Here is an 11743-nt window from a genome sequence, read left to right as displayed (position 1 = left end):
ATCAATTTGTTAGTGTATAAACACTTTAAGTGGAGAAGGAATGAAAGAGAGAATGCAAAATATTATATTGAAAAGTTATTAACACCGAATTACAATAATATTTATATACAAGTAAATTACTTGCACTTCAAATGACTCAAATACTAAATAACTAACTAATAGATTCAAGAAACAAACTGACTTAGAGAGAAAATCAAACCAACAACTTAAGAATTTGGTTGCGGGACAACTTAAAAAAAAAAAAAAAAAAACTGCACATAAAGAAACACAAAAGAATCAAGTATCTCAAATATATAAATTGTTTTGTGTAATTGTTGTATATATAACTTGCTTTAACTTTACATGTATTATCTATTATATTAATTTCAGAAAATCATTTTAGAACAAAGAATTATCAACTCATGAAATATCTTGTTCAACACCTTCAATTTATAAACAAACACCCATTTATTTATTATTTCGCTTCAATTTATTTATTTATTAGTATTACTATATAAAAGAAACAAATAGGAACTCCAACTCTCGCTTCTCTTTTCGTTGTCGTGTGCTCTGTTAGGGTTTGCCGTCCATTCTCATCTCCGCCGCCAGCAGCAGCAGCAGCAATGGTGAAGCACTACAGACCCGCCGTGAGTACTCCACATATCTTCTTCTCCCTTTTTACCTCTCTTCTTTCTTCCCACTGACATTTTTTTTATCCAATTTCATGCAAAATCTCACTCTGCTTTCACATTTTTTCAATCTAGTTTTACGTTTTCTATATTTTTGTGTGACAGGGGAAGAAAAAGGAGGGAAATGCTGCTAAATTTCTCACCAGGACACAGGCACTCAAGCAACTTCAAATCAGTTTACCCCTTTTCAGGTTTTCTATGCTCACAATCACTTTGATTGATTAGGTTAATTGTGAAAATTTGATTCTTATCTTGGCTTTTTTAAATTTTAGGAAATTGTGCATTTTGAAAGGTGTAACTCCTCGGGAGCCTAAGAAAAAGTTCAAAGGAAATGATAAGACTTACTACCATGTGAAAGATATTAGCTTTCTACATCATGAGCCTTTGCTTGAAATACATAGAGCAATAAGAGTACATGAAAGGAAAATTAAGAAAGCAGAGGCAAAGAAAAACCTTGAACGTGCAAATCGGTTACGCGAGAAAACACCCAAACCCAAAATAGATAGGATAATTCGACAGAGGTTTGTTTGATTTTTGATTTTTTATCTCAATTAATGTATAACTTCTAGCTGTGGGGATGAGTTTCCAATCTTTTTTTTATCATTCTTTGAATTATAGGTACCCAAGATTCGTGGATGCCCTTGGAGAATTGGATGACTGCCTTACAATGGTACATCTTTTTGCAGCATTACCTGCGAGTGAGAGCAAAAAAATTGATGTGGAGCGGGTCCACAAATGTCGTAGGTATAATAAACATGGAATTGTAATGGCTTTAGATTAATACTATGTTTTAAAACAACAACTTTTTATGCTGTAATAATATTATGTCATTTATTTATTGTCTGCTCCTATTATATAGATTGGCACATGAATGGCAAGCGTTTGTATCCCGTACTCACAAATTGAGAAAAACATTTGTGTCTGTTAAAGGCATATACTACCAGGTACAAATCATGGCCATTTGTTATGTTAGATGATCATAATTGTATGTTTTATGTACTTACTATGTTGTTTGTGCAGGCGGTAGTTGAGGGCCAGACAATAACATGGTTAACTCCTCATTCACTGCAGCAGGTTGTGTCTAATGATGTTGACATTCCTACTATGCTAAACTTTCTGCAAATATATGAGGTAAGTTTAATTTAAACACATAATTTTAAAGTTATGTTGTGTTAGGATCATCATGTGATTCACGTATAAACCAAATTTAGTTATACAATTCGTGTTGGCATCCATATACTGATTCGTGTGAACAACTTCTTAAATCTATATAAAAAATGGATGCAGCCTCTTCTTGGTTTTATCAATTTCCACCTCTACCATTCCATAAAATTGAAGTATCCTCCAATACTTGATCCTCGCTTGGAGGCTTTGGCAGCAGGTACTGTTTTCTCAAAATTGTAACAAATTATAGAAACTTGAATTAAACAGTCTTGTAGAGATTTACTGTATGGGCTAATCAATTTTTTTACTTTAAATTTTGAAGATCTATATGCACTGTCACGATATGCCAATGCCAACACTGGACCTGCCATACTGAATTCTGAAGCTTCTCAATCAGTTGAATCTGAACAACCGGAGTCCAAGCCAATTGGGGCAGAGACCCATAACGAAAATTCTGAACTACGACTTGCTCAACTTCAGCATCAACTGCCTTCTAATGAACCTGGTGCACTAATGCACCTCGTTGAGAAAGCTGCTGGTGAAGATGAAGAGGAATATGATGAAGAGACACGACAATGCAAAAATCTCTTTCAAAATGTCAAAATCTTCTTGAGCAGAGAGGTATGACCTTATATAGCATTTGTTGAGTCAGAATTTGTGTTAACTTTTTCAATATAAGTAAAAAATGAATCCATGTATGGTTTAGTGATGTTAAAAACAGGCATCATCTGTTAAAGGATTATACTTAGAAGTACTGACTGCTTGATGAGATAGTTGAGTGGTTTACATATTTTCTAGTTATTGATTAATGTGTTTGTATTAGAACTTAAGGGCTACCATTTGTTAACTTTTAAGGGCTACCATTTTTTAATTTTTGCAAGTGCTATTCTTAGTCGGTAATGAATCTCTTAAAGATGCCAATCAAGGTTGGGTCAAACACTTTAACTATTACAACAAAATATGGTCCAAAGCAAGGTTTTGTTTTTCATTTCTTATTTGTGTAGTTTCATTGGTAAGCTGTATGCCGGAGTAAGACTTTGCAGAGGCTTATAACAAGCCCCTATATGTAGGTACCATTATCAATGAAGATATATTAAAAAGTTGTTGGTGCTATGTTGTTTAGACTTGGCCTTTTTTTGGAATTACTCAAATGGTTGTGCTCTGCATATGTTTTGACATTGCTTGTACTGTTGTGGTTTAATTATTCAGGTACCAAGGGAATCATTGCTTTTTATTGTTCCTGCTTTTGGTGGTATAGTTTCGTGGGAGGGCGAAGGGGCTCCTTTTGTGGAATCTGACCAGGGCATTACTCACCAGGTGTGTTTTTGATGACGTAAGTTATATGAACTTACTTTAATGTTTGCTAAGCTATTGCTCTCATTTCTTTAGATCGTTGATAGGGAAGCTCAAGGACACAGGTTCCTCTCGAGAGAATATGTTCAACCACAATGGGTATTTGACTGTGTGAATGCTAGAATAATTCTGCCAACTGAAAATTATCTTGTTGGAAGGTAACTTCTAATTCTTTTCTGTTAGTATGGACTCTCTTCTATGTTCCTATAATATAACTCATTTAGTGTTGATTGTTGTGGTTTACAAGTATCTTTGACAATGTAGACATTGTTGGCATTGTTTCTCACCAAAATGACTTTTTGTATCTCTTCTTAGTTTTTTAGGTTCATTAGGGTTCTTGGTTGTGATCTTTGTCGTTATGTGCTGCTTTTTCTCTGAGAAATTTATCCATGTGGGTTCTTAATTTTGGTTGTGACCTTGGTTGACATATGCATACCTATCTTAATTTTTTTATAGAATGAATTTGTTGCTAATTAGAAATGTAATTATTTAATACCAAATTCATCTTACTTACATTCAAGTTAGATGTTTGTAGCAGGTTACTCATTTAAAGTTTTTTTTTGGTATCAAATTGGTCTTTTAAGTCATAAAACGTTTGCATCATCATCATTTTCCATCTAACTCCATCAAAAGGTGTAGTGGCCGTTTTGATGCTTACATGGCTGGTCCAAATCAACAAATTACTTTTTGTAAAAATTACTTTTTACTTAAAATGATAGTTATATGTTTTATAGGTTTCCTTCAATCTCTGGTTTTTGTAAAGATGATATGAATGAAGTTGGTGAATAAGTTGAAACCTATAAATTCATATTTTGAAAATTTTATTTTTAAATAAAAAAATGTAAAAGATACACGAGAAGTTGAGTTTCCGCTTGGTCTACTCTCCTTGGTACAAAATAAATTTACTCTCTTATGTGCCAAAACCACCTGAGCTGAGTTTCTACCATCCTTTCTACTTTAGGTGCTGCTCAAACTTTCTCCAATGCAGTTATTTTTAATCCTATCTTGTCTAGTCTTACCACACATCCAACATAACATTCTTATCTCTGGTACTCTTATTTTATTATTATGTTGGTTCTTTAGCTCACCACTCTGTCCCCTACACCATAAAACATTGGTGGTTTGATCGCTGCACAATTAAATATTTTTCCCTTCAGTTTGAGTGGGTATTTTTGTGTCACCAAAAATGTGAGGCCTTCTTCCATTTCAACCACTCCACATGAATTGATGGTTTACATCTTCTATTTCTCCATTGCTCTGTAATATGGACCTGAGATATTTAAACCATGTATGTGCATAATTAAGATGAACACACAATTTTACATAAAAAAGGATACAATTTCTAGTCTGCAGGGTTTCTGAATTTAAGATGTCTCTTTTATCAACAGGATTCCTCCGCCACATTTGTCTCCTTTTGTTGACTATGATGAAGAAGGAGCATATGTTCCAGAGTATGCAAAGACTATTAAACACTTGCAAGCAGCTGCCAGAAAGGAAGTCCTCTCACTTCCTGGTCTTGAAAAAGATTTGGAAGATCCTCAAAATCTTCTGGCTGAGGGCGTCAGTGATAGAGCAGCAGCAAATCATGCGGCTAAGGAAAAGCAGAAGGTATGAAAAACTACTTACTATCCATAATATGATTGTATAAAGAATGAAGGTGATCATCAATGGTTGTGTTGCAGATGATGATTCATGAGCTACGATACCAGGAGGATTTGAAGAAAGAACTTCAAGGTTCCACATATACTTCAGCAGGTTCTACAGCTAGAGAAGAAACATCTGCCGGATTGATTCAGACTGGTGAATCAACTAATAATGGTCAAGCAAATGTTGATGATGGTGCTGAGATGAGTAAACTTTTGTTGTCACGTAAAAAGAGGAAGCTGTTGGAAGCCATGCGGGTACGTTCTTATCCTGTCTATGACTGGGCATGAATTTTTATGTTTGAATTATCCATCTGAACTTGCAATCACTATTATGATTCTATTTATCATTTAATCCATATTTCATATAACTGGTTGCAAAGTGGCAGGTTTTTCTTGTAGTTATTTTCTATTGGTTCTGATGTTCATAATTTTTGTTGTTGAAATCTGCCATTCAGATATCTAATGAACGCAAGCAAACTAAATATGATATTATTACTCAACGGAGAAAGAAAATAGATGAAGCTCAGAATCAAAGGAGTTGAAAAGGATTCTGCATTCTTAAGGATTCCAGCGAATTGACGAATCATTCTGTTTCCTTTTGTTGTTGTTTGCAACTATAACTTATTTTAGTCATTGCTCTTTCAGTTTTGTAATAGACACACAAGGCCAAAGTAAATTTTGATTTTTTTTTAAAGTTCTCAGGTTTGTCACATCTTGATAGGTGCAGGATTGTTATGAGCATTCACATTTGCATTCAGACCCTTAAGTTTACCAGGGTGCGTAAGAAGCTATTTTTTTTATCTGACATCCTGAAGTTGTGAAACTCACAAGATATATTTAAGCTTAATATGTAATTTTCTAGTTGGCTGCTGATAAATAGTTTTACCAGCAGAAACTGTTTTGAATGTCACAACTAACATGTTTTTTAAACATAACAAGTTTTATATAACTCATGCAACACTCTTATAGACAACCTGCGAAAGATAAAACAATAGGACTTTGTCATCTCTTTTCATTCAAAAATGGTTAGTGTTTCTGTTTTCCCATGTATTACTTATTTATCCGCATTGATTCAAAGTTTTGTCACTACTAAAAAACTAACTTTTGCTTTTAGGGTTTTGGGATTGATCATAAAATCGTGGTCTTTATGTTATGTGTATAATTTGAACATTTTGATGTCAAAGCGGTGGTAGTGATTGTGATAAGGGTGTGGATTTGTTTTGTATGTTGAAGAGGAATCGTGTTTTACCTGATAGTGTTAGTTATAATACAAAATTACTAATGGACTTTGTAAAGATAATGGATTGTTTGAAGTTATAGATTTATTTGAGGAGATGAAGGTTGGGGATTATATGTCGAATTTGACTGCTTTGATTCATGGTTTTTTAAGAATGTGGATGTTGAGGAGATGAGAGGGAGAAGATGGGTTTGGTGGTGGATGTTTTTATGTATAGTTCTTTGATTGGTGAATTTTGTAATGAGATGTTAATGAATAATGTTACTCCTAATGTTGTTACTTAGTTGTTTGATGCTACTTAGTTGTTTGATGCATGCTTTTTGTAAGGAAAAAAGGTGACAAGAAGTTTAGAAAATGTTCGATGATATGACGACTTGTAAGGTCCGTCCTAATGTTGTTGCGTATAAGGTTTTAGATGATGGGCTTTGCAAAAACAGGAGGGCGGCATGGATTCAATGGTTCAAAAGGTGAAGAACTAAATATTGTAACGTATAATTCTACCATAAATGGACTTTGTAAGGAAGGTCAGGTAGACGATGAACTTGGAATTTTGGAAACAATGGCAGAGAAGGGGAATAAACCTGATGTGATTACCTACAACATATTATTGAACGGACTGTGGGGTGTTGGAAAAATTGACGAGACAATGGACCTTTTGAACCTATTATTAAGCAAGGAGTTTCATATAAATCATGTTGTCTTTGAGTTTAATATGGCATTTCAAGGACTTTGCGGTGGTAGTCTTTGCCCTAATTAGGAAATGGTTTTCACATTAGAATTTTGGAAACCTATTCGAACATTTTGAGGGTGCATCCAATTAGACGTCGCATATAGTCGTGTGAGCGATCTCAGAGAGATGAGTAACCATGTAATACATGTCTTTGAAATTTGTTACACTATCAAAATCAACCTCAAACATCTTCTGGCCATGCCTAAGAGAAAGTAAGTCATGATCCCATGCTGTGTCAACCAACCAACTTTTAATGTTGAAGAGGTGGAAAAAGAGTGCCACGATCAACATATTTTTCTTATACTCATCCTAGTTCTAGAAGACTTTGACATCTATCCAACTCATTGGATGCAATTGCGATAGGGCAACTCCCAAATAATTAAGAACGTCCACCTCAAAGTTATTAAAAAGAAGACAAAGACATATTAGGAAAAATAAGCATTAGGCATGACAATATGGCGGACAATTTTGATGTCCCTAAACCCAAACCAAATTCCCAAAACAATCCTCATTATCCGTCTCAATTCCCATCGGGGATGGAGAATTAAAATCTAAATTCATCCCAAGCGGGTTGGGTTCGGGTATCCCCATCCACCACCATCTATTTAATAAAATCAATTTTTTAAATAAAAATACTTATTTTTTAAAAATCAAAATTACATTATAAATAAAAAAAAAAAAAAAATTGCATAGATACATTTTAAATATATTAAATAATAAATACAAATTAAAATATAAAAATTAATCATATATTTAATATTCTAAATTATCAAAACTAAAATAATAAAGTATATAACAAAATCAACGGAGAGGGTTTGGGGACGGGTTCAGGATGAGTATTAGTGTTCCCATTATCCGATCTATTCCTATATTTTATAATTGGGGAAAATACAAACCTGAACCCAAACCTAGTTAAAGTTGGTTTTCCCTGTCAAATTTGGGACGAGTTCGGGTGGGTACCCACGAGTATGAGTTACATTGCCATGCATAACAAGCACTCGTGAAGAGATATAACACACCTATTAAACTTGTTACATAACCTCTTGTCTCCTTCAAGAGGAAGCAATTCTCAATCTGAGGGGGAACCCACCTCGATGAAAGCATATCCATATTGTCCTGATCCACCTGTACAAATGAATTGTCATCTTCGAATTTGAGGTTTGTTGATGAGCATAATAGTCCAATGTAGGATTACTTCCAACCCAAAAAAATAACGATCTTAAGTGTAATCACGAGATTGAGATTCCAACTACCACATTACTTTGTTATCTCTGAAGTCACAACCAAAAGCAAGAAGATCTGCTCATATGTAAGTCTGGCCTTATGTTTCGGCTTAACTCCATCTATAACAATTGGATTTGCTAGAGATGAAGCAGGGAAAGTCAAACCCTGGCAACTCCATAATATCAAAGCTACTAGCCACTCTTCCATCTTCAGTTACGACTTTTCCTAAAAATCTAAAATAATCATATTTTCGAGAAACCCTAGAAAAAGGGAAACAAAAACATAAGAGAAATAAATTTTGATCGTCACCTTGAAAGAAGTGATCTTAGTGGGTCACATGAATAAGAGCCATTGGAGGAACACCATAGAGAAGTCAGAGAAATAATTTAAAAAACATAGTTTTCAAAAATGGAAGCAACTGCAAAAAAAAAGGAATTCCTAGGACTCTTAAGAGATTTTTTTACTATAATCTAACTAATTACACAAAGAACTTATACGAATGGATTTCTTTGTCGTCTCAGAGAATTTGGATAATACTTATTCCTTTGAGAAACTACAATCAAATGAACAAATAATTTATAAGATGTTGATAAATACTAGTAAACATAAGATGCAGACAAATCTAAGAACAAAATAAGTGTTTGAATCTTTCAACCGAAGTTGTATACAATGAAATTGGTTACTTGCTTCTTTATTTCAGTGAAGATTCCTCTCTAAAGGTTATTCACTTAATAGGTTGTTCTCTTTTCTATAGTTGATTCTAAAAAATGTATACAAACGTGTTGTTCAATGTTGTGTAAATTGGTGAATTCAACAATGAGAAGTTGAGAGAATATATAACTTCCTTTTTGCCGATCATTGCTTGATCATAATCTTTGATAAACGAGTCATTGTAATCTTTATACTATATTTAGAAGGCTATATCACATCTTTGTACTCACATAAGGTCTTGTCGAACAAAACGTTGTATCTTTAGTACCTTGTGTTCTATTGTTTAGTTGTATGTCAAATTTGAAATATTAACGTTGAGAGAGGAAATCATAGAACTTACTTTCTAGAGAGTAAAATTCATGAATTGTCACTAGAGGAACATACTCATAAAAGATAATAATTTGATATTCCAAATATAGGATCAAGTTGTTGACTTTAAACTTTGAGTTTACTAGAGGAAACTGATGATTAATTGAGTATTCATAATCATATGATAATGTTGATAACATATACTAGCAGGTACTAGAGGGAAGTCTTCATGTTTCTTTCCCAAAGAATGCTTTCAACAAATGTAGTCCTGATTAATGGTTACCATGTGAGATGATATCCTTCAAATTCATCTTAAGACCACATGATCATTTTGTAGAACTTCCTTTATTCTTTCTAGATGATAGATTACCTTGAGTTTGTTTAAAATCATTCTACACAAGTAACAAATGTTAAACAATAAAATGGTTTTCATCAAAACTAAATAAAAAAATATTTTTCTTCAAATCATCTTTGATTCAATAGTCCTATGACCTATTTATATGATTCAGTTGTTCAAAGTCCTAATTAAATAGATGGTTTTTAAATATCAAATCATGGAATTTGAGTCAATTGCATCATATAAAGAGATCATGAGACTTATAGAGAGTACAAAAAGTTTCAAATTTTTTAGAATGGTGCATTCAAATTCTTTAAAATAAATGGATAGGTTTTTTTTATAGATTTTTGTTTTGGGTTGTTGTAATTTCTTTTGGGGGTTGTTCTTTCCACCATTATGTGTGCCCCCCACCACTTTGAAATATCACAAATGTCCCTAGCATTCGAAGATGCATCTTCGGACGCACCTTTTTAAAGTCATTCCACATATCAAATTGAAGAGGCACCCTATTATGTTAAAATTTAATCCAAAGATACATCTCCGTATGCATAAAATATGATTATGAAGATGCATCTCTGTAAACACTATTTATTCAAAAATTAATGGGTGGCCTGACGATGCATCCCATAACGCTTTTGTTTAATATCCTCGCGCCAGACCTTCCCTCTTCATCCTTCTTCATTTTCTAAAAAACACTTCTCATCCTTTCGAGCTTTTGAGATTTCACACTCATTCAAGCTTCTCTCCCTAGAAAACTTCTACCATTTGAATTCTTTATCCTCTTTTCCAACATCTCATATATTTAAGCTTCTACTTCTCATTAATTTTATTTGGTAAGTTTTTCAAAAATCTATTTCTTTTTATATTTTAATTTGTAGTTAGTTGTTTAAGTTACATTAGTGTTGTAGGTGCATTAGATGATAGTGTAAACAAAATTGGTAGACTACAAGAATATGCATTGACATATTTTTGAAGGGTTAAACGACAATGGTGTTTCTGCCATGGGTTGAGAATCATAGGTTTGTCCGAAGATCCATCTCCAAATTTTCTCAGTGCTATTTTCGAAGATGCGTCTTCAAATTTGACTTAGGTTAAAATTTGGTTGATTTTGTGGATTTGTCTTGACATGTTGTTTTTCTCGGTGTGTGTTTGTAATGCGGATGCAATGGCTGAAAACAACCCTAGCACAACAAGGCTCAACCGTGTGTCCCAAACCTCATCGGTACAATGTGAGAAGTTCACATCCATGACCACGAGGCCACAAGTCAACAATAACTCGTTTGATGGTTCGTAGTGTTGAGGTTCCCAACCACCTAGTTTTGTTTCTCTTAGCCTCCTCTCTTAGGCATCTACTTCACATGACCATGAGTTCCCAGATGATGCAACGGAACCTGAAGTCTCGGACGCCCAAGAGGAAGCCACTGTTGTCACCCCTTTACAGAGTTATCCATGGGGCCCATTAGACACATCCTTACTTCATCTCTATGCAAACTATGATGTTAGGAATGTCTGAGAAGAAGATGTTTATTTATTTTTTGTTGCAATACATATGTTTTCAACTAATTAAATCGATTGTGATGGTAATATTACCTATTTACATGAGCATATGTGTTTGAAATCGCTAAACTATGTCAGAAAGATATTGGAGTTGGGCTAGCCTATTGCAGCTTGATTTCAGGATGTTTTCCACCATTCCAATATGATCGGTTTATTTTATGTAGTGTAAATGACCTAAACTATGGCATGCATGCAGTTTTTGTAGAGAGGGTGTCATTTAGAGACGTCATATTTCAAGATTTCTACATACGAGATGACAATCACCTTGGATGACATCTCATTCCTCCTACATCTTCCCATAAGAAGAAAATTAGTAGGCTATAGAAGGATCGGTCAAAAGGAAGTCATCGAGATGATGGTCACCCATTTAAGGGTTGGCCCAGCTAAGGCCTTAAAGGAGACATCTGACACAAGAAGTGCTCATGTAAGATTTAGTTTTTTGGAACAACTTTATAAACACCATATGTAATGGGTTAAGGATGCCGAATGTGATGATATGTGGGCTGACTACCATCAGAATTATGCATTAGGGTGTTACTGTCATACCCCAATTTTGTCCTGACATTTCAAACTTTCATGCATTCAACTTTATTTTATTTTACTTTGAATAAAATATCGATTTTACAAACATACTAGTTGAATCGATTTCTTAACCGTGCGTAGAATCATTAAACAATTTTTTTTCTTCCAAGTTTTGGCTTGTAATTGTCTGTTTTATTGATCTATAATACACACTGTTTAACCTGGTGTGCTCGTTTTATTTTTTTGCGTCTTCACGCGGTTACATTTTGATATGTTTGAGCCTTC

The 11743-nt window shown here is 33.9% G+C and overlaps 1 protein-coding gene across 1 annotated transcript; it reads left to right on the top strand.

The window, feature by feature from the left end:
* The first annotated feature begins 403 nt into the window (after positions 1 to 403).
* Positions 404 to 5525, top strand: LOC127086322 (pescadillo homolog). The gene is made up of 13 exons (XM_051027072.1): positions 404 to 626; positions 774 to 859; positions 941 to 1189; positions 1287 to 1412; positions 1528 to 1612; positions 1689 to 1799; positions 1956 to 2049; positions 2155 to 2453; positions 3042 to 3149; positions 3222 to 3343; positions 4574 to 4793; positions 4868 to 5086; positions 5287 to 5525. The coding sequence occupies exons 1-13, from the start codon at positions 603 to 605 to the stop codon at positions 5371 to 5373; spliced, it is 1830 nt and encodes a 609-aa protein (XP_050883029.1). The 5' UTR covers positions 404 to 602; the 3' UTR covers positions 5374 to 5525.
* The last annotated feature ends 6218 nt before the right edge of the window (positions 5526 to 11743 follow it).

Source organism: Lathyrus oleraceus, chromosome 5, assembly GCF_024323335.1.
Source record: "Lathyrus oleraceus cultivar Zhongwan6 chromosome 5, CAAS_Psat_ZW6_1.0, whole genome shotgun sequence".
In the NCBI taxonomy this organism is placed as follows: domain Eukaryota; kingdom Viridiplantae; phylum Streptophyta; class Magnoliopsida; order Fabales; family Fabaceae; genus Lathyrus; species Lathyrus oleraceus.
This window is presented reverse-complemented; position numbering and strand designations above follow the sequence as displayed.